The 23972-nt window shown below is 37.7% G+C and overlaps 2 protein-coding genes across 3 annotated transcripts; both read left to right on the forward strand.

The window, feature by feature from the left end:
• The first annotated feature begins 13730 nt into the window (after positions 1 to 13730).
• LOC133818555 (protein PALE CRESS, chloroplastic) lies at positions 13731 to 18133 on the forward strand. Of its 2 annotated transcripts, none has more exons than XM_062251486.1 (8): positions 13731 to 13949; positions 15153 to 15288; positions 15421 to 15488; positions 15837 to 16031; positions 16655 to 16741; positions 16984 to 17034; positions 17207 to 17386; positions 17599 to 18133. In XM_062251486.1, the coding sequence occupies exons 2-8, from the start codon at positions 15159 to 15161 to the stop codon at positions 17827 to 17829; spliced, it is 942 nt and encodes a 313-aa protein (XP_062107470.1). In that variant the 5' UTR covers positions 13731 to 13949; positions 15153 to 15158; the 3' UTR covers positions 17830 to 18133. The 2 variants fall into 2 exon arrangements, with proteins under 2 accessions (XP_062107470.1, XP_062107468.1); XM_062251484.1 differs by having other exon boundaries at positions 13732 to 13976.
• Positions 18134 to 22312: 4179 nt separating this feature from the next.
• Positions 22313 to 23622, forward strand: LOC133814777 (uncharacterized). The gene is made up of 2 exons (XM_062247695.1): positions 22313 to 23311; positions 23443 to 23622. Exons 1-2 carry the CDS (start codon positions 22313 to 22315, stop codon positions 23620 to 23622), a joined length of 1179 nt encoding a protein of 392 aa, XP_062103679.1.
• Positions 23623 to 23972: the final 350 nt, after the last annotated feature.

Consider the following 23972-nt stretch of genomic DNA (forward strand, 5'->3'; position numbering starts at 1 on the left):
TAGTGCCCACAAGAGTCCAAACAGGTTGGCGAGTTTGTATTGTTTATAGAAAGTTGAACACTGCAACTAGAAAAGACAACTTCCCTTTGCCATTCATTGATCAAATGCTTGAAAGATTAGCGGGACATACTTATTACTGCTTTCTTGATAGTTATTTAGGTTATAATCAGATTGTTATTACTCTTGAAGACCAAGAGAAGACCACATTTACATGCCCATTTGGCACATTTTATATTCGCAGAATGCCATTTGGATTATGCAATGCTCCCGCCACTTTTCAGCAATGTATGGTTAGTATTTTCTCAAATTACATAGAGAACATCATAAAAGTGTTTATGGATGATTTCAGTGTCTATGGTGATTCTTTTGATAAGTGCATCCATGATTCAACTTTAGTTCTTAAACGATGTATTGACACTAATCTTGTATTGAAGTGGGAGAAGTGTCACTTTATGGTGCAACAAGGTATTGTTTTGGGGCATGTTATTTTGGAAAAATGGATTGGAGTGAACAAGGAAAAAATTGATCTCATTCGTTCTCTTCCACCACCATCAAGTGTGAAAGAAATAAGATCATTTCTTGGTCATGCAGGATTCTATAGGCGGTTTGTAAAGGATTTCTCAAAGATTGCTTCTCCCTTGTGCAATCTTCTTCAGAAGGATGTGGCATTTGAATTTAATGATAAATGTTTGTTTGCATTCAAAAAATTGAAGGAATCCATCCTTTGAAACAGAAAACGATGACTGAAGAGAGGGGGTTTGATATGGAGATTCATCATGGGTATCCATCCATTGCGGAGCAGATTGAGAAAAGTCATTGGACAAAATTTTGGTCACAACCCGATACTGCAATAATCCCTATAGTAAGAGAGTTTTATGCTAATGAAATTTCTCAAGTCACACCTATGGCTACAGTGCGAGGGGTTAATTTAAATTTCTCAAGTGCAGCCATAAATCAATTTTATGGGCTTCCTAGCATAGACAATGATGAGTATAGCCAAATAGTTGATAATCCCGAATTTAATGGGCTTATCAAATTTTAATGCAAGCCAAATACCCAATGGAAGTTAACTAAAATAGGTCATCCCATTAAGTTTAAGCGAGAGGCGATGGGAGTTATTGAAAAAGCCTGGCATAAGTTTATTAATGCAAAAAAATTTCCCACTAAACATGTCAGTGATGTGAATGTGGATACTGCCATACTTTTATATGCCATCTTGAAGAGGAAAACAATTAATGTGGGTCGCATTATCAAGTCCTCCATTCATAACAGTTTCAGACATGTTTCTAAGGGGTTCTACCATCCCCATCTCATTACCGTCATGTGTGCTCAAGCTGGTGTGAAATGGGATCCTTCACAGCCTTTGTTGCAGCCCATGCATATACTGAATAAATCCTCCATCACTCGCTTCAAGGTCACTGACACTGCAGGGGCTAACTCATCTTCTCAAACTCAGGCTAGGCCACCGCAATCAACCAAAAATATGACATTGGTGGACCATATGACACTTGTGGAGGAATCTCTATACACTACCTCTCAAGAGTTGCATGCTCACCATACTGAATTCCAAGCACACCAACAGCGCATGATTGAGTGGGCCAGTTATCAAGATGTTTGTTTCAGGATGAATGTCATACACCTTAGCATGGAGATGAAAAACTATCCACCTACACCATAGTGGATTCAATCGTATCCACCACCTATTCCCATGATGCAAGATGATGAGAACAAGGAGGAGGTTGAAGATGACCAAGGAGATGCCTGATTAATGAGCATCTACTTTGGTTGAGGGAGTTTTTCTTTTTTCTTTTTCTTTATTTTCTTGTATTTTATTTTTCATTGAGGACAATGTATTGTATAAGTGTGGGGGAAGGGAACAACTGAAACTAAACTGCTTTGATTTTATTTTTATTATGTTGTGTTGTTTTTGCTTTGATTTTATTTTTATTATGTTGCGTTTTTTTATGTTTTTATGTCATTTTTTTCATTTTAAGTTTTTTTAGGTTGTCATAAGCATGATTATGTTGGAAGTTGTTTCTCAATGATAAAATGTTTGATTGAGATGAGACTATTCCTAGGAAATTGATGAGTTCGGCATGAATTATGTGCTTAACTCTTGTGTGGTTGTTACTTAAGCTTGATATTTTATTTTTAAACATAATGTGTGTACAATTAGATTTACTTTTTCACTAGTATTTGGAGACATTTATGCATGCTATTATCTATATATATAGTCTCGACCACTCTAGAAACCATTGACTAATTGTTTGAGGCGAAATCCTAAGTACACATGATTAGGAAGATGATTAAGGCATGTTCTTTGGATCATTTGAGCCTTTCAAGCTTACCTATGAAATTGAATATCCTAGTTTCTCCTTTTTTGAGCCATAATGACTAATATTTTTCTTTTATAAGCCAATATCTAAACCTTTGTAGCCTGAAATTTTTATCTTTTTCTGTGACCCATTACACCATAGTTTTATATGATTGTTTGATTTGGTAGTTTGGGTTATGGATTGTAATAAGGGGAAGTTGTATTGGTTTGTTGGTTTATAATGTGAAAGTATATGATCTGCTATTTCTTCGAATGAGTTGAATTGAAAAAGTAAACAGAAAGAAATCTGCACTGAGAAATATGCAACAAAAAAAAAAAGTTTTGCAAAAGTACAAGTGTGGGGGAAATAGTAAGATCAATGTGAAAAAAAAACAAAAGGGAGAGATTATGTATTATTTTTTAATTGTATGGGAAGTTTGTGAGATGATCTAGAGAATAGAAAAATATATATATAGGCTATGGTGTGATTTAAGCTTAAATATTCCTTTTTCATCTACCTTCAACCTTAGCCTTACATTACAAGCTTTTAAAGACCTTTTGATTCTTGATTATGTGTGCTTACATTAGTGGAGAACAATTGGTTAATGTCTATGGAGTGGATATTTTTCATGAAAATATTATTATATATGAGACTTTAAAACATATTATGGCATGTATAAATTGATTCAAATGTTTGTGTTTTGGTTTGTTTAATTGTGCATAATCATAAATAAGATCAAGTTTTAAGTGGTGACTAGACATTGAGTTGAAATTCTGAGGAATGTGGAATTCAGATTATTCTTATAACTCATTTGGTTGATCAATCTTTGAGATAACTAACACTTTCGACAAAATCATTGTTTATGTTTTATTTGTTTAGTTTTTAGTTTTTATTAGTGGTTTTGCTAAGGGACTAGTAAAGTTTAAGTGTGGGGGAATTTGATAAGGTTATTTTAAATATTATATTTGTCATCATTTCGCACTTAGATAATGTTCATTTCAAGTGTTTTTAGGTGTTATTAGCTTTGTTTTACGAGTCTTTGATTTTTAAGCCATAAAATATTTTATAAGGTATTATTGATGAATTTGATATATTTTTGTGGTTAGGAATGAATGTGAAATGACAGATAAACTTGGATAGCTATGCATCCAAGGCGATCTATACGACTAGCCGACACAAGGTCTGAGGCTAGAGATGATGTTCAGGGCTAGAACCCTCCGCTAGTCCCTGAGATTTGGCAGTAGATACTTGTAGATATGCAAGCTCGGTTACAAAGTCAAGAAGAGCAGATCCGCCTCTTGAGATAGCAGGCTCCGTCAGGGAGTGTTGGACCTATTGTGCCACCTGTTGTGGTACCAGTTGTACAGACACCTGAGGTTGGGAACAGGTGGGAGCCATTGTATGAGCGGTTTAGGAGACAACATCCTCCAACCTTTGAGGGAGGACCAGATCCACTAAAGGTCGAACAGTGGAAGAGTATGATTACTTCCATTCTGGATTTTATGAGGGTGGAAGGTAATGACAGTGTGGTCTGTGCCACCTATATGCTTCGAGAGGATTCTCGTATCTGGTGGGAGGTGGCATCACAAACCAGGAATGATTCTACTATGATTTGGGATGGGTTCAGAGATTTGTTCAGTCAGAAATACTATAATGTTGTCGTCAGGGCAGCGAAGGTGAATGAGTTCGTGGGGTTGGTGTAGGGCAACATGACAGTTACAGAGTATGCCCTGAAGTTTGATAGGCTTGCAAAGTTTGCACTGGATCTAGTGCCTACAGATGCAGCCAGACAGGACAGATTCATTAGAGGTCTTAATGCTATGATAGCCCAGGATGTAAGAATTACAACAGTGCCTAGGGGAATGACTTATGCCCAGGCTGTTGTGAAGGCTCTTGCTGCTGAAGAGGCAAAAAACAAGGTCTGGAGGGAAAACGCTGCGAGATGGGAGGTTCGTAGGGCAGCGCCTCCATCCACAGGGTTTGGTAGGGGCAGAGGCCCCAGTGATCTGAAGAGGAAGACCTCTGACACTTCGACCGCTGCTGGTTCTGATAGGAAGGGTCGGGGTGGCCGCCAGGGAGGCAGTGAGACATGGAGGAGTTACCAAGAATGAACGAGGTGTAGGAAGTGCCATCTAGGTGAATGTCAGGCAAAGGCTTTCTATTTGTATGGGGTGGTGGAACACCTCAAGAATGATTGCCCAATAGCGAAGAAGGAGGAACCAGGGAAGGTGGACAGCTTGACTCCAACTCGAGTGTTCACCCTGACGCAAGCGAAGGCCGAGGCTAGTCCCTCGGTTGTGACAGGTCAGCTTTCTAGCACTGGCTCTGGTGCTACACATTCATTTGTTTCTAGTAAGGTAATTGATAGATTGTGCAGACCTAGTGAATATTGTACTACAGGGTTTGGAACTATACTTCCTACAGGGGAACTAGTAGTTTCTAAGAGATGGATTAGAGCACTGCCAGTGATGGTAGATAGTAGGGAACTATCAATAGACTTGATCGAGTTGAGTATGGATGATTTTGATATGATCTTGGGGATGAATTGGCTGGTCAGATGTGGGGCCACTATAGACTGTAGGAAGAAGATGGTGACCTTTGAGCCTGAGGGTGAGGATCCCTTTGTTTTTGTGAGCATGGACCCCGCGTACCCATGATATCAGCATTGAGAGCTAAGGACCTATTACAGGGAGGTTGTATAGGTTTTCTAGCTAGTGTTGTGGATACCACTAGGGTTATGTTAGCAAGGCCGAGAGAGACTAGGGTAGTGCGCGAGTTCTTGGATGTATTTCCTGAGGATTTACCAAGATTGTCGCCGCACCGGGAGATTCAGCTCGTTATCGAGTTAGCGCCAGGTACAGAGCCAGTGTCGAGGGCACCATATAGGATGGCTCTAGCAGAAGTAAAAGAATTGAAGATACAGTTACAAGAGCTTCGTAATTTGGGGTTTATCAGGCCTAGCTTCTCACCATGGGGTACTCCGGTTTTGTTTGTGAAGAAGAAGAACGGGACCCTGAGAATGTGTATAGACTACAGGGAACTGAACAAGTTGACCATTAAGAACAAATACCCCTTACCAAGGATCAATGACCTGTTCGATCAGCTGCAAGGAAATACGGTATTCTCGAAGATCGATCTTCTATCTGGTTATCACCAGTTAAGGATCAAGGACAAGGATATACTAAAGATGGCCTTCTGAACAAGGTATGGGCATTATGAGTTTCTGGTCATGTCGTTTGGTTTGACCAATGCCCCAGCAACATTCATTGACTTGATCAACAGGGTGTTCAAGGACTATCTAGATCAGTTTGTGATTGTCTTCATTGATGACATCTTGGTTTATTCCAGCTCAGAGGCAGAGCATGAGAAGCATCTCCGACAGGTCTTGTAGAATTGATTGAACATCGGTTGTATGCCAAGTTTAAGAAGTGTGAGTTTTGGCTACCAGAAGTAACATTCCTTGGACACATTGTTGGTGAAGACGGGATTAAGGTGGAGGCAGTGAGAGATTGGTCGATGCCAAGGAATGCTTCAGAGGTTAGGAGCTTCCTTGGATTAGCGGGATATTACAGACGGTTTGTGGAAGGGTTCTCGAAGATTGCTGCACTGATGACAGAATTGACAGGGAAGAGTTTGAAGTTCATCTTGTCAGACAAGTGTCAGAATAGCTTCCAGGAATTGAAGCGGTGACTGATTACTTCTTTGGTGTTGAGCCTTCCTTCAGAGGGAGGGAAGTTTGTGGTATATTGTGATGCATTGAGGTTTGGGTTGGGATGTGTGTTAATGCAGAATGAGAAGGTTATTGCTTATGCATCACGACAACTGAAGGAGTATGAGCAGCGGTACCCTACTCATGATCTGGAGTTGGCAGCGGTGGTATTCGCACTGAAAGTTTGGAGACACTACCTGTATGGGGAAAAGTGTGAGATATACACCGATCATAAGAGTCTAAAGTACTTCTTCACCCAAAAGGATTTAAATATGAGGCAGAGACGTTGGCTAGAGTTGGTGAAGGACTATGATTGTGATATCCTTTGCCACCCAGGGAAGACCAATGTATTGGCGGACGCTTTGAGTCGGAGGGGCCTGGGACAGTTGTTTAGCTCTACACAAATACCGAGAGAGTTGGCAGAAGAGATGACTAGAGCAAAGATAGAGTTAGTAGTGGGCTGGTTGGCCAATATTACCTTGCGGTCTACCCTCCTGGAAAGGATAAGAGAAGGTCATGGATGATGCATTGTTGTAGGAGGCTAGAGGGAATGTCCTAGCTGGGATAGCTGAGGACTATTTTATTTTAGAGACAGGGTTACTACGGTATAAGGATTGGATTTATGTCCTGACAGGTGTGAGCATTAGATAAGAGATATTGGATGAGTCTCATATTACATCGTACTCACTCCATCCAGGCACCACAAAGATGTATAAAGATCTACGGATGTTATATTGGTGGCTTGGGATGAAGAAGGATGTAGTGGAGCATGTAGCCAAGTGCTTGACCTGTCAGCAGGTAAAGGCTGAGCATCAGTGACCAGCAAGGTTGCTATAGCCTTTGGGTATTCCTGAATGGAAATGGGAGGATATTACCATTGATTTTGTGGGAGGTTTACCCAGGACAGTAGGGCTGCATGACTCGGTATGTGTGATAGTAGACAGATACACCAAGTAAGCTCACTTTTTGCCAGTGAGAACGACCTATACTGTATGTAACGCCCTGGTTACCCCAGAATAGTTAAGGTAAATGGTGAACCAGAAATTTAACTCACTACCCGAGTCCTTTGGTTAAAAACGTGCTTCTAAGTGTTATTAACAGACTAAGGTGGAAAACCAATCAAAACGAAAGGATATATTTTATTTAATACATAAAACTGTTCATGGGCCCATAAAAAACATTTACAAGTTGTTTACAACTCAAAATGGTCATTACTGTTTCACATTTTCAAACCCGCCGACCTAAGCGACAAAAATAGGGTAAACCCCCTAGTTCCTCTGAGAACTCCTTGGCCATGGTGGTCAAGCGGCCGCATATGTACACATCACCACCTAAGCTCTCCACTCAAGGCTGGGTGAGCTTTTCTTTCCCTTTACCTGCACTACATAGCACCCATGAGCCAAGGCCCAGCAAGAAAACACAATATATCATGAATATAATATCAACAATGATTATAATCATTATTCAGGACTTTCAGTCCAAAACAGATGAGTGACAGTCGCAACAGTCACTAAGGTGGGTTTCGTTCCCTCTAGCCATGTGACGTTAGGGTCACCGGGGCTTTATAGATAAGTGAACCTTTCACTAGCTTAAACAGGATAGGTGCATGATGACTAGTCACCAACATAACCTACCTCATGACCATAGAGTCATTACCATGGGATTCCGCTCCCTAGCCATGTGACAAGCTGTCACTTAGGCCTTTGGCCCTGGCTCTAAGTAACTAGTCTTAGACTAGTCAAGCGCTTGTAAGTTTCATCGACCTTAGGGTCGGTCCAGCATTAATGCCATAAAGTCATTCAACGCTGATATCGATTAGATCTAATCTTTTATCGGCCCTGCATTTAGGACGCTTATGCCGATTCTGACTCTCAGGTTAGTAATATGCGACCAGTGTCGTCCCTGACTAATCAGTGCCATACACAAGTAAGCAAGCTCTGCTAAGCATTTAATATGCAATCAATGTCCACATTTATCAACCAACATGCCTCAACAACAATCATGCATGTCATATACATAGGGTGCAGTTTTCTTACCTCTGATTCGAGCGAGAATGAATTAAAGAACGACCCTTGAGAACGATCTGACTTTTAGCCCTTTAGCGGTCACCTAGTCATAACCAAATATGGGACACCATCAATAAAACGAATAACAAAGGTTCCCAAACCAAGATCTAGCCTCCGGGACATCAATCCCCACTAATCCGGGTAGTAGGAACAATCCCGAGGCCTAAAACCAAGTTCCCGAGGTCAAACACTCAAACGGGCCCAAAACCACACAAGAGTTGCGGCCCAGCACCATGAGCCGCGGCCCCCAGCCACACCAGGAGCAAGGGTCGCGGTGCCCAGCAAGGCCAAAATGCTCCACCTACTTCTTCGAGCTAGGGCCACGGCCCCCAACCCAGAACCAGCCACAAACTCGTTCTCCTTCATCCCAAACCCTCCAAAAACATACTTAAACACTTCCAAATACAAAAATCAAAGTTCCCATGCTTCCCAATGATCCAAAACCCTCAAATCCCGAGGCTTAAATGAACTAAAAACTCAACGATTCACAAAATCCAATTCAAAGCTTAGAAACTCTAAAAACTCAAAACTTAGATTACCTTTGATTGGGTTGTTTCTCGTCAAATCCTTCAGTCAAGAAGCTTCTAATATTTCCTAGGATTGCTATGCCTCGATCCTCGCTTGATTCCGACTCCTAGAACTCGAGATTTCTTCGAAAATGCCTCGAACAGTAAAATGAACTAACGGGAAGAGATAAAAGGTTTTCTAACGTATGATTATATCTGACAAACTACTTCAAGCTTAAGTAACCTCAAATAAAACCTAGTGCTCGGGGTCCCAAAAACATCCCCGAGGACATTATAGTCAAAACTTCCAGAATTTCCTCCTGATCTCAATAACTCCCAATTTATCATCAAATAACATTCTCATTACTCAATATCCCAATAAAAGACCCATGTTATGACAAAACCGCTAATTTATAATATAAGTCTGTCTCATGCCGAATAGCTCGAATATATCTCCATAATAATGGGATCTCATTCATAATTCACAAAATGCACCAAAATACACAAATAGGCCCTCAATGGGCCAAATTACCAAAACACCCTAATAATCAAATGTAGACCCACATGCATGCATATAACATCATATTATAATATAATTCACATAAACACGCATGTATTCATTTAATGGTATAATTAAACAGTTATGGCCCTCCCGGCCTACTAATCCAGCCATTAAACCGCATTAGGGATTTCAGGGCATTACACTGTGGATCAGTATGCAGAGCTGTATTTGATTGAGATTGTACATCTCCATGGGGTTCCCAAGTCTATAGTATCAGATCGGGATCATATTTTTACCTCCAAGTTTTGAGGTAGTTTGTAGAAGGCTGTGGGGACTCAGTTGAAGTTCAGTACGGCCTTTCATCCTTAGACTGATGGACAGTCTGAGAGGACGATTCAGGTATTGGATGACATGCTTAGGGAGTGTGTGATAGACTTTGAGGGTTCTTGGAGTAAGTATCCCCCGTTGATTGAGTTTTCATACAACAACATTTATCAATCAACGATTGGAGTGGCACCATACGAGATGTTATATGGGAGGAGGTGTAGATCACCCATTCATTGGGATGAGATGGGTGAGAGGAAGTATTTGGGACCCGAGATAGTTCAGAAGACTAATGAGGCTATCGAGAAAATCCAAGCTCAAATGCTCGCTTCGCAGAGCAGACAGAAAAGCTACGTTGATCCTAAGCATAGGGACGTGGAGTTCCAGGTAGGGGACCACGTGTTTCTGTGAGTCTCACCAGTGCGAGGGGTGAGAAGGTTTGGGAAAAAGGGCAAGTTGAGCCCTAGATTCATAGGACCATTTGAGATCCTGGAGAGGATCGGGCAGGTGGCCTACAGATTGTCTTTGCCACCATCATTGTCAGGAGTTCATGACGTATTCCACATTTCTATGCTTCGGAAGTATGTCTCAGATACAACTCATGTGTTGAAGTATGAAGACTTGGAGTTACAGATAGATTTGTCCTATGAAGAGCGACCGGTTCAGGTCCTAGACAGGAAAGATAAGGTTCTAAGGAACAAGACGATTCCTCTAGTCAAGGTATTGTGGAGGAATAACAGGGCCGAGGAAGTGACCTGAGAGCTTGATTCATCGATGCGGGATTAGTATCCTGAGTTATTTAGGTAAATTTTGAGGACGAAATTATCAGTAGGAAGGGATAGTTGTAACGACCCAAAATCACTATTAAGGCTTAAGGGCCTTGATTAGCGTTCCGTGATGGCATAATTGGTATATGAATGTTTAATTTTTAAATTCATGATTATGTGGCATGCATGTTTAATATGATTATATGAATATGTTATATGCATGTTTATGAATATTAGATAAGCATGTGGCCCTTTCTAGCTTATAAGGGCATATTTGTAATTTTGGCCCATTAGGTTATAAATGTGATTATATGTGATAAATTGTTGAGACCACATTATTATGTGGATATATTTGCAGCATATTGCTCGAGATGGTCCTAGTGAGCGAATTAGCGTAATAGTCACAGCGGGGTTTAATACCCGGCTCGAGGAGAGCCTAGGGGTATTTTTGGGAATTTAGAGGATATTTTGGGGATTTATAGATATTGAATAAGTATTTAGTAATTAATTGGACATGACGGGGTTAATTGATTAATAGTTGGAACACTTGAGGAATTAACGGGAACAGGGAGCGGAATGACTATTTTACCCCTTAGTACCCTTAAAGGGTTAATAAGCTTGAAGGGGCATTATAGTCTTTTTAAGGGCTAAGAGATTTATACTTAGGGCAGTAGGAAGTAACCAGAAACTTAAGGAAAGCTTCTCAAACTCTCACCTCTCTCTCCATCTCACGATCTCTCTCTCTATATATATATTTGGAAGCTAAAAAAAGGGCAGTGGAACTTAGGCTCTAAGATGGAATTTTGGAAGGTTGGAAGGATCAACTTTGGAAACTAGAGGATTCGGCTAGGACTTGGAGCTTGAGGTCTAAAGTTGAGGCTGGTAAGAGGTTAAAGGCTTGAGAGGATTCAACAACTAGTGAGGTAAGAACTTTGCCTAGTTTTGGTTGGGAATTCAGGTCATATGGCCAATTGAGTTGAGTTCTTGATGTTGAAGTTAACTGGTGAATTACTGGTAGTTTGGATAGAGGTTTATGTGTTTTAATATGCTTAGAATTTATGGTTAGAGTCCTGGACTCGCTCTTATGATTTAGTTGGAAGTGGGGGGTACAATTGGTTTGAATCTTTGAGGGTTTTTTACTGGAAAGAGTTGGAGCAAACCCAGAAATTCTGGGTTCGTAGGGGCGCACTGCGACCCACCTTTGGGGCACCGTGGCCCGCATGCCCAGAGGGCCCTGGGTGGCTCTCTGACGTGAAGGCGCGCCGCGACCTAAGGGGGCAAGTTGCGGCCCGCCTCCCCCTAATGCTTGAAGATGGAGTCTCTGACTTGGGGGCACGCTGTGACCCCTAGGGTCAAGTCGCTGCTCGCCCAAGGGGTTTTACCTTAGAATGATTTCTAGGTTTGGGAAGGCTCAAGGGTTCGAACTTAGACGCTCGGGACGATTTCCACTACCCAGTTTAGTAGAAATCAAGGTCTCGGAGGCTAGCTTTTGTCTCCTAAGTATTTATTTGGATTATAAATTAATGATTACCCATTGGCCATTATGACTAGGTTTATCGCTAAGGCTCAAGACTGAGGATCGTGCTCGAGACTGTTCCGTATCCTCCGTTCGAAATTTAAGGTAAGAAACTGCACCCTTGTGTGGCTATGTTAGGACTGAGATTCCCTGTATCTGAGTTTATATGTTGTATAACTATGATATTGTTATGTGAATTATGAAATGGTCGGCCTATGAGTGTCGGGACTGATACATGCGCACAGGACGCGTCTTGGCCATTGTGAGCCGGGGTCACCTTGATAAACACTGGACTTGGTCTAAGCGAGCCGGAATCAGTTGAGTAAACAGAAGGCTCGGCCTAAGGGTGCCAACCCTGAGCATTGCATATTGATTGAGATATATTGTTGAACATACATGTTTACTGTTATTAGTATGATGCCCATGACTTGTGAATTTCTAGATGATTGTCTTTTGATTGATTGGTTATTATTACTGATTATGTTTTTGATGTTATGGTTTTCTTGTTGGGCCTTGGCTCACGGGTGCTGCGTGGTGCATGTAAAGGCAAAGGTAAGCTGGACCAACCATGAGTTGGAGAGCTCTGGGGGTGAGGTGTACATTGTCAGTTGCTTGTCCACCACGATTGAGGTAAAGTAGAGGGACAGAGCCTAAAATTTGTATTTTTCCATTAGAGTGGCCATTGGTTGTACATAACTTTTGAGAATTGTAAATTTTGTCTCCTAAACCCTGTTTTGGGATCTCATGTACCAAACATCTATTTTAATGAAAATTTACCATTTACGATCAAAATTTCTTAACCCTAGCAATGGAGCGTCGACATGTGGAGTTGCTTTCAGAGTGACGTCAGAGGAAAGTCCAAACGTTTCCCTCCACCTTTTCCAAATCACTCCTCCTAATCTAAGTCTCCACGACCCGAGGGTGAGTGAAGACTTGGGGGCAAATGTTGTCCATATTTTCGCTTCACGTGGCGACTAGTAGTGGTTAGTAATGAGGTAAGTCGTGAGATGCTAAGAGTGAGACCACTCAAAAAGCCTAGTTCAGACCATCGTGGATATCTCTGAGGTAAGTCATGCTCTGAGGTCTCTCTTTGGGGCAAGGGTTCCTCTGGGTGAGGTCACCTTTTTGGGCCAGCTAGTAAGTTGTGAGTGTCTCCAAGTGAGGTCACCCCCCGAGGTCCATCCTCAGGGCCGGGGCCTCTCCAGGTGAGGCCACTTCGGGAATAGGTCTCTTCCTTCACTTGTCCCCCGGGTCTAAGATTCTGGTTCTCAGACCTTGGATAGCCACCAGATGTTAGTCACTGCAATTGTGGGTCACCAGGCGATCATCTGACAACTTTCTGCAATCCTCGATTAGTGGTGTCGAGTTCGTACACTCAACAATTGGCATTTTTCACAACGCCGCCTGACATGGGAAAACGTGTGCCACACCCTGACAAATGCAGATATGTTCCCCATAAAGATGGTGTGTGGTTTTCTGTGATGGGCCCCGTAGAATCCGCGTGGGTCATAGTCTTTATTGTAACACAATGCTTTGTGTGTCAATTTAGCATTAATGTCCTAATATTAATGAAAGAGGATTAGCATTAATGATCCTACCCTCTATAAATAGGGTTGGGGTATCTCCTTATAATGAGTTGGATTTTGAGAGAGAGAGAGTCTTATACTCAGAGCAATATAAATGCTGCCTGAGAAAACTCTACTGAAGCTTGCCCTAACAAGCTTTCAATATCCTTAATACAAGAGACTCGTGAATTATGGTTCTTTTATAGCCTGAACCACGTAAAGCCGTTGTGTTCTTATTCGTTCATTTCTTTAATCTCTCATATCTTTAAGTTGATAGCAAAAAATGCATTCAACACTATCATTGTTCTTTTTCTTTTAAAAAATATATCTTATATTTGCTTTCCTTGATTCCCATAATTAGTCCTTTTAAAAAAAAAACATAATTAGTTCTTCCTAATTGCCAAAGTTTTATTATTTATGCACATGATGGAAATAGGATATATATTTTATTTGTTAGAAGGAATCATTATTTTGAAGTTCCGTTCTTTCTATCTCCCGGCACCACCATCTCTTCTCCATCCTCCATCGACCATCTTCATGCCATCCATTGTATCCAGCTAGAGTCACAACTCTTAGTCCATTCGGCCTTCTTGTACCCAACCTCGCCCTTCTGCCTTCCCAGCTCTATCCTCCACGTCGAGCCGTCTCCAACTGCCGCGCCGTCGCCGACTGCCTCCTGGTGGGCCGACTACCCGTCTCTCATTTGGTTTGATATCCTTCTCTCATTTGGTTTCAACTTCTGTTCATTTATTTTGTATAAATAGAATTCAAATTGGTCATGTACGACTGTTTGTGAACTTGGATTAGGGTCTTAATTGCTCCTATAGTGGAAGCCATGGCCATGTGTTTTGTTTGCTTTTATACTGAAAATTTTATGTTTTAATTTCATTGAGGTTTCCGCTTGGTAGCATCTTAGTTGTTTTATTGTCTTGTTTGTCACTTCAGTGCCACTTTGCAATCATATTTTTACATGAAGGATCTCAGCTGCATTACTCTATACTATGAAGTTTTTGTTCTAATTTTTATTTATTCAATGGTTAATAGAACATCTTAATTTGATCAAGCATCGAAATTTGGTAAATTTGACAATTATTTATTTATTGTTTTTTTTTTTTTGGAAACAGAAACCCATTTAAATTTCTTTAGCGAGGTACTCTTTGACCTACAAGGGTCTTGTTCTGTAATCAGTTTAAGATTATCTGCTTTTCTCACAGCTGATGGCAAGTCTTTTCCCATCAACTACAATATGTTATGGAACAACAAAGTATTAGTAGTGGCATCAAAGATGTACCTGAAACCCCCATTTCAACAGATCAAATCACCACAGAGAGACTTCCCAAACACCTAAAGCTTCCAAACCCCCAGTAGCAGGCAGAAAGAAATATGCTAGGTTATTATCAGAAGTTTGAGATCATTTTATCAAAGACCCTGTTTGTGATCCGCTTGACCCAAGATGCAATTGTTGTGAAAAAAAAATTATACAGCAGGAATTAGGAAAATTGGAACTAGTATCGTTTGAATAAAATATCCATATTTATGGAAAGTCTTATGTTTTAAGACAAGTGGTACGGAGACTGTTAGACTTTAATTTGTATTTGTAATACTTATTACTGTATTTCAATGTCCAGTACTTCTTTGTATTTCTAATATATATATATATATATTCAGTTTTGCTTGTTTGTTGTGTTTTATGTTTGTAGAAAGTATTTTAATATGTATTTTTAGAAGATTGAACTGCATTTACTGCGGTGCAATGTAGAAAAATCTATAAGTTTTTAACCATGTGCTTAACACAGACACTCAACTGTATTGTATTTTGAAGATTGGTGATTTTTTTTCCTTCCAAACTTTAAAACAACTAATACTAGGTAATTCTAAACAGACAAAAATGGAGTGTGAGTTGCTCTGGCTCACTTGTTCACCACTGGTACGTTCACTAACTTCGCCCTCCACTGTCACACAGCTTCCTCTCTCGATTTTCCTTTCGTCTCTCAAGCTCAACTCTCGACCCCGAGTAGGTTAGTCCCTGCTGTCATTCATAACTAGCTTTCACTTACATGGCTTGCTATTTTATTATTCTATTCATACATACATATATAGATATATTTGTATAGTTATATATAGTTTGCTTTACGTGGTTTAATTGCCAGTCTTACAAAGGTGTGTGAGTAAGGACGAACCACTCCTAGAAGGGCTTCCCAAGGAGTACTACGATGATGTAAGTGGTTCTCTTTTATAAACTATTTCTGAACTGAAACTTTAAAAATGGAGAAAGAATAGTTTAGTTTGCTTGTGAAACTTACTAATCTACTTTAATTATTATCACAAGCATTGAATATCATTAATCAATTTGTTTACATAAGTGTATGTATATATTTTGAAATTTTTTGTTGATAGGGTATTTAATTGTGGTACTAATCAATTTAGTTTTATTATAAAAAAATAAGTGGTCTGTTGTTAGCTCCATTATTTATGTTGCTTGTGTTGATTCGTTGGCATCTGATTTGCTTTCCTTATCCTATGTACGAAAAGGTAGAGTATTAGAGTTTAATCTTGTTTGATTTAGGAATGGCAAGCCAAACAGAGGGAGAAAACAAAGGAACTGCATCAAAAACGTCAAGAGGAACAGGAAGAAGAAGAAAGGAAAGTTGAAGAGTACCGCGAAATCGGCTTGCGATTAAAGGGCTATCCAGAAGAAGATGTACGCAATGCTCGAATATTGGTTTCGAACTTAATTCGAGCTGCTGAAGAAGTGGAAGAGGTAATTCGACACTAGAGTTTCTTTAAACATAGGCCTAAACAATAATGATGTATTCTTTAGTAGATTTCTCAATTCCTTTGTGCTACTCATGATCTTGCTTTTCCATATCTTTAAGAGTAAGCTGATGGACCATTTGAGCATTTTAATTCAAATGGTCACTTTTGTTACAAAACTACAATTTTTGTTGGTCATGTCTGCTCATTAAGAGTTGTTTGTTACTATGGTGGGCATATGTTACTTTCTGTTAACCTCCTTCCTCATTCCAACTAATATTTTGGTATGAGAAGCTGGCTGTGGTCCTTAAGTCCATTAAAAAGTTCCAAACAACTAAAAGTAATAATGGGTTAGCCATGTTGATTTGCAGTGTGCTTTAGTATTGTATCTTGTTGAAAGCACTTTTGTGGTTGGGGCTTTATGCATTCAAATAAGTTGTTGGCATTAGTAGCACTTCTGTTTATGAATCTAGCAACTGAAAAGAAACAGCATGAGTATAAGAATAGTTTTTTGTTCAATAACACCTTATGCATCTCCCACTTGGATTTATAGAACATTTATCATTTTCATAAATAATTAGCTATCTTCAACTCTTATTGTTGGTCATTTATCGTCGTAAATCTCTGCAGAAAATCGAGGAGGCTGCTGAGAAAGGAGAACTCACTGAACTTGTTCTGATGGTAATATGGAATCGCCTTGATCTTGCTCGACGTGATGTAAGTGCATGTTCAAGTGTATTCTTCTCAATAAAATGAGCTTTTCAAATGTACAAGTACTTGTTTTTTTAAACGTATGATCTATAAAACTTTTAAAATTTAATTGACGAAATCTGAAGATATATTATCTTAAATCTTACAATTGGGGATTTCGAATATTTGAATGTTAACAGGTTAAGATTCATAAAGAAATGCACTACTGATTTCTTGTCTGGCTTATTCACATTATCATGCCTCTGCAGGAAGAAAAGGATGCTATTAGAAGTCTTGATCTGCTTTACAGAAGAGTCGAGGTAGGATTTGCTCGCTTTATATAAATGTGCCAGCCAGAGTTTAGTCATATAAGTTTTTTATTTTATTTTTCTCTTCCTTTAAGCTATCCTTGAGGTTGCGAACAACCTTTTTAATTTATTTTCTTCAAATTATCATCCAAGTAAAAACCTTGAATTTTACTTGATGTTTTAGACGGAAATTTTGAAAAGGGAGGCAACTCCTGCCATGAGACTGCTCAACGATCTTTTAAATATGCATGATGGGTTTGATGATGAAGTGTGGTTGAAAGAATGTAGAAAGCATATGGCGGACACTTTTCCTCAAGAAGATCCATTTAGCATTCTTGTTCCTGCAGGATTTGACATCGATACGGTATGAAGTAAAGCCGCAAACTACACAACTCCACTGATGTTTTATGTATTTTTCCTTTTGCAAGATGTTCTAAAACATACATATTCGGTTTTTCTATTTATGGAAAAAGCATAGCTCTCTTCTGGAAAGTAATCATGTCTTTTAATAAATCATATCTATGCTAACTCTTCGTTTCTGTTTCCTTGAATGTCACTTCTGCCCCTTTCAATCAGCATCAAGGGCCTCTACGACCACCGCTCGATGCTGATGATGCTCTGTTGAGAGTCGACTTTGTGAGAGAGGTGGATGCACTACTACGAGAGGTGAGAGCGGAACAAAGAGAAACAGAAAGCGCACAAGGACTTGATCCTGAATCCGTAGCCAACAAAATGAAGCAACAAGAGAAGCAGCGAGCCATACGCCAAGTAGAAGCTATACTAGACCTGGCAATTAACTTAAATTAGTAACAAACTTTTAGGTAGTTGTAGTTGTAAGATATACTAGAGACGTTTGGCCTATTGTTGGTCACTCGTGCTGAGTTTTGTACCTTGAAACCATTGATAGAAAATCGAATGTTGTTAAATCATTGAACTAAGGGGGTGTTTGGTATGGGGTAAAGTAAAGGTGGGAATGAGAATCTAAAACTCTTCTTATGTTTGGTTCAAATTTTAAGGGGTTAAAGTTAATTTGTGTGAGTCTCACATATATTTTGAAGGTAAAGTGAATCATTTTGTACACAAGAGTTTAATGTTACATTCATTCTAAGTCCTTTTATATTTTCCAAGGCAACTCAACTACTCAAAATAAACACTCCTAAATGTTAAGCTGTTGGTTTATCTTAATAAGGCCAAATATCTCTTTTAAAGGATTGTTACTATAAATATATATATGTATATCTATATTTTTATATGTATATATATATTTAGCATCCAGCATTTATTTGGATAGTTATAATCTCAAATTTTTGTATATGACTGCATATATTATAGTTATTTAGAACAGTAATTTTTCAAAATATATATATATATATGAATAATTTATGGTGCTGAAAATAAGGTTAAAATAGTTTGTTGCATGCGTGATTTTTTTTTATACATATATGAAATTTAACTATTTGAACTTTGTTTTCGGCGACACAAATTATTCTAATTTTTTTGAAAATTTTGTAAAATATCCTAAATAAATAGTCATATATTAAAAAAAATATATACTAAATATGTAGAATTTACATTGTCATATATAAAAAATAAAAATAAATAGGATTATAACTATCAACGTGTTGAAAACAAAAAATAGATGCACAGATTTGCCAAAAAAAGTGGATACTTTTAGCATTTTCGATATATTGATAAGTGGCAGCTCTAATTTTTCTTTTACGTGATGGTATATATAGTTACAGGGGTTCTTCCACAAATTTTCAAGAAATTTAGGATGTTGAAATAATGATTCAAATTGCACACGTGCTTGTTTGATATTTATACGAGTGTGCAACATACTGTTTAAATTTTTATTTTCACATCCTAAATCATCCAAAATTGTAGAATGTAATCCATAGAAAATCAAGTCTCAACAAACTTACTGTAAATTTTAGTTAAGTTTGTTAGAAGTCAATTAATTAGTTTATGCACACCTAAGCCTATGTTAGTTGGCTTGACCAATTGTATCTCCTATATGAAGCCTTGTACCCTTTTTTTGTTGAGACGTTCAGGACATAAGATTGATATATAGCTCAGTTTGTAAGTGAGGAGAGTTGTAATAGAGAAAAAAGAGTTTGAGAACTTTGTAACCAAGACATAGGTTCTTGGAGGTGCTCGAGAGAAAGCTGTCAAAATTTTAAAGTCTTCTTTGGTGTACTGATCCAGTTATTGGTGATTGTATTCAACTGGTTAATGAGAAGAAATCCTTGAGGGTAGAGCTGGAAGTAGGTCCATTGATTAGACTTAACTACGACAACATTGGTGTGTTTGTTTCTCTTTTATTTTTCTGTTATTTTTTATTGCATTTGGGGTGTTTTATGTTTTGATTCTTAACTTTGTGTTGAGTCTAGTGTTGTAAATTTATAATAGTTGTACCAGAGCCAAGTTTAGCAAGGGAAGAGACTCAATTTTAAGAAGTTTTGAGAATCAAGAAAGCAGCTGAAATGGTATCATCGTCAACAAGATTTGACCTTGAAAGGTTTGATGGCTCCAGGGACTTTAGTCTATGGAAGGAAGCAATTCTGATCTACCATAAATTGGATTCAGCCTTGGAAGAAAGAGATGAAAAAACAGAGAAAGAAACTGATGAGACCAAGAAAGGTGATGCTGAAACTACAATGAAGCAAGCACGGTCTGCCATCATCATGAACTTGGCTACTAATGTGTTGACGCAAGTAATTAGGGAGAAGACGGCTCTAGGCATTTAGAACAAGCTCAATCAATTGTATATGGCTAAGTCAAAGACAACAAAAATATTCTTGAAAGGGAAGTTTTATGGATTCAAAATAAATGCCACTGTATCTCTTGAACAATATCTATATGATTTGAATAAATTGTTTTATCTCTAACTAACATGGGTGAAAACATACGGGAGGAGGATCGAGCTGTGATTCTTCTCAATGGTCTACGAGATCAAATTTAAAGAATTAAAGACTGTCATTATGTACAGTAGAGATAAACTCACCCTAAAAGATGTTATGAGTGCCCTGAGATTAAGAGATGCATAGCCAAATTGGCAAAAGGCAACAAGACAAGAATCTAGACAAGATGAAAGTCTACTAGCTCGAGGGAGATTTCCAAAAAGAGGCCAATCCAAAGGGCATCACATAAGGAATTCGAGATTCAAGTCAAGGCCTATAGAAACAAGAAAGTGCCATCATTGTGGCAAAGTTAGTCATTTGATCAAAAGCTACTGGAAATTGAAAAAGAAGAAAAAGAAAGATGAAGATGATAAAAGCCAAGATATTTCTGCACTAGTTGGTGATGGATACAGTTCAGATGGATATTTTTTGTTGTTATTACACCACATGAAAAAGATAAAGCAAGACTAATGGAGATGCTTGTACAGGCTCATATGAAAAGGATCTACGTGAATGGATTCTTGATAGCGACTAGACCTATCACATGAGTCCTATGAGAGACTGGTTTACTGACTATTCAGAGATCACAAATGCAAGGTTATTGGTATAGGATCAATAGCTATAAGAAACTTTGATGGAACAGTCAAAGTTCTTACCAAGGTTAAACACATTCCAGACTTGAAAAGAAATTTAATTTCTTTGGGGACTTTAGATGATGAAGGGTGTGATTACAGGTCAGTAATGGAATCATGAGAATTTCCAAAGGCTCATTACTGGTTTTGAAGGGAACCAAAAGACATGGTTTATATTTCTTAAATGGAGAAACTATACCTCTTGCTCATGCAACTACAGTGGATAAATGCAGCACAGAATCAAGACTTTGGCACACATGATTAGGGCATAATGGTGAACAAGGTTTAGTAGAATTTGTAATGCTCTAAACTGCAGGGACCGTTATGGTGTGCTTTGTAAACAGTGCTAAACTCGCTAATCGAGTCATTTGGCCAAAATCGTTACTAAGTATAATTAGCGGTTTAGGAATTAAAAAATTTGGTTAAAATATAACGTTTCATTAGAACGTTAATTATATACATTGGGATCCCAAAAATATAATTTAAAAGTCTATTACAAGAAAATATTTACAACCAACCGGTCTAAGCAGAAAAACAGAGTAACAGAGTTTAACCCTAGCTCATCTCCTTCAAATCTCGGCCATGGCGGTCGAGAAGCTGCATATATATATATTACAAAATATATATATATATATATATAATATGTATTATTATATGCAATCTTGGCATTTAAAATACCATACTTGAATGGAAAGGAACTGCCAGATAAAGAAGGCAATCTTGGTTTAAAGATTTAGTATTTAGTTTCATTAAAGTAATACCCCAAAAAATAGGGGGGGAGATTGAAAAAGGTTTGCATGTTTTGATTTTCTATTCTCGTCCCCAATTTAACATTAAATGTCAGGATAGAAAACCGTTATCGCCTCTATTCTTTTATAAATATATTTATATAATATGGTATTTATTGCCACTGACCGCAAGTTATTGGTTGTAAATATATGAATATGTATTTTGTAAAATATATATATATATATATATATATAATATGTATTATTATATACAATCTTGGCATTTAAAATACCATACTTGAATGGAAATGAACTGCCAGATAAAGAAGGCAATCTTGGTTTAAAGATTTAGTATTTAGTTTCATCAAAGTAATACCCCAAAAAATAGGGGGGAAAATTGAAAAAGGTCTTCATCTTTTGATTTTCTATTCTCGTCCCCAATTTTACATTAAATGCCAGGATAGAAAACCGTTATCCCCTCTATTCTTTCATAAATATCTCTTCTATATAATAAGTGTGTAGATAACGGAAATTATAATAAAATTATATATTTTATAACTTAAATAAAATTTAATTAAACTTAAACTCACTTAATAGAATAATATCATATTAAACATATAATATAATCTGTTGTCAATTAGCAACAAATTACTTGTTAAAAAAACTAGCAAAAAACTTAAATTTAAAATCCACATATAACATTTAATATTACATTAAACATATAATATATAATCTTTTGTTGTCACTCCCAAATTCAAAAACTATAACAAACATAAACTTAAACAAAAATAAATAAATTATTTAATTAATATAAAATATCTATTTAAAATTTATAAAACATTAATATAAATTTAATAAAAATAATTAATAAATTTTATAAATAAAACTAAGTAAACTTGCCTTGCAAGTTAATTGTATCTAGTATTTATATAATATGGTACTTACCGGTCTCATCACTCTCATTCTTTTTTCTTCCCTTACTTCTCAAATTTCCTTTTTGATAGCCTTTGCAATTACTTTCTCTGAAAACATGGACACTAAAAAAGTTTTCGAGAGGAGAAAATTTACATTGAAGAAGAAAGCCAATGAGCTTACTGATTTGTGCAACTCAGAGGTTTGCTTGGTATGTTGTGATCCCAATGGTAACGTGGAAGTGTGGCCAGAGGATCCAGCAAAGGCTCATTCCATTATCACAAAGTACTATTCTAGACTGGAGTCTTGCAATGATAAGAAGAGAAAGGCTAGTGAAGTCAATCTATCTCATGTGTTGGAGAAGAAGATGAAGAAACTTGAAGAGCAAGTAACTGATCAATCCGAAAATACCGCCGATAGCGTCAATGGGGTTTCATTGTCCTTGATTTGGGATGAAAAACTGACCATTTTATCCGAAAATTCTTTGTTGGGTTTGGCACAGATCTTGGAGGTTAAGATTCAGGCATTGGATGAGATGCTTGACATAGTCAAGGGGAAAGAGCAACTGCTTTTGCAAACCCAACTCCAGAATGATCAGTTTCAAGTTGAAGAAGAGCATTATCATACTCTTCCACCACTGCCGCCTCAGAAATGTGTACCACTCTTGTCTGAAGATCCTTATAATGCCATGGAGTTGTTAAGTACTGAAAACCAGTTACTAGTTTCTGACAACCAAAGTCAGTTTGATGGTCAGAGTCAAGAGTTTTATTATGATCAAGAATATCATAATCTAAAACCTTTTGACCAGTTTTATGGAATCAACAATAGCTTGAAAGATTCTTATATGGCTAAAAACCAAAGTCAGTTTAATTGTCAAATTCAAGAGTTCCATGATCAAGAATATCATGCTTCACCTCCCTTTGAACAACTTTATGGAATCAATGATGACTCGGGACATTCTTCCTTGGATGAATACATAGGTTGTTTTGATGGTCAAACTCAAGAGCTTTATGATCAAGAACATCATGTTTTACAACATCCTTCTGATCAATTTTATAGAATCAGTAATGACTCAGAATATTCTTCTATCGTTTATTCAGATAATGCACATCAACAGGTTTGTCCTTTTTTCTAAAAAAAAGTACATTATTAGATTGGTTTGTGTTTTCATTATATATATATATAATATATATATAAATACAGCAGTCTTTCACTAAAAATTTGATATGCTTGTTTTTTCCTTCTCAGTTTATTAATAATAATGAGGGAAGAATTGACCCAGCAATGTTGCATTCCCTTGCTGCTACTGGATATTATACACTAGATGATCGGTTTCATAGTCATATGTTCATAGAACCTACAGAAGCTTTGGAAATCAACTTTCCCCAATCTGTCGATGACTTTGAAGATATCACATTTTTGTATTAATTATTCTTTTTGATTAATTAGTGTATATGATTGATTGTTGTTGGGCAAGGTTATTTAATTTGATTGTTAATGATGTTCATATATAACTTTGTTTTGGTTTGGCAACAAAATTAATGAAGCGTATTATTTGCACCTTGTTAATGTTCATATATAACTATGTTTTTGTTTGGCAACAAATTAATGAAGCGTATTATTTGCACCTTCTGTATATATGTCGTTCTTCGATCATTTCAATACCGAATCACTCTAAAGAAAATAAAAAAAGAGTGAAGCATAACTCTTCTATCTGTAATATTAAATACACAATAAAAATGATGGAGGAAATCTGTTTTGTTGAGTTGAAGAGGATT

The sequence above is a fragment of the Humulus lupulus genome, chromosome 2, assembly GCF_963169125.1.
Source record: "Humulus lupulus chromosome 2, drHumLupu1.1, whole genome shotgun sequence".
Lineage (NCBI taxonomy): Eukaryota > Viridiplantae > Streptophyta > Magnoliopsida > Rosales > Cannabaceae > Humulus > Humulus lupulus.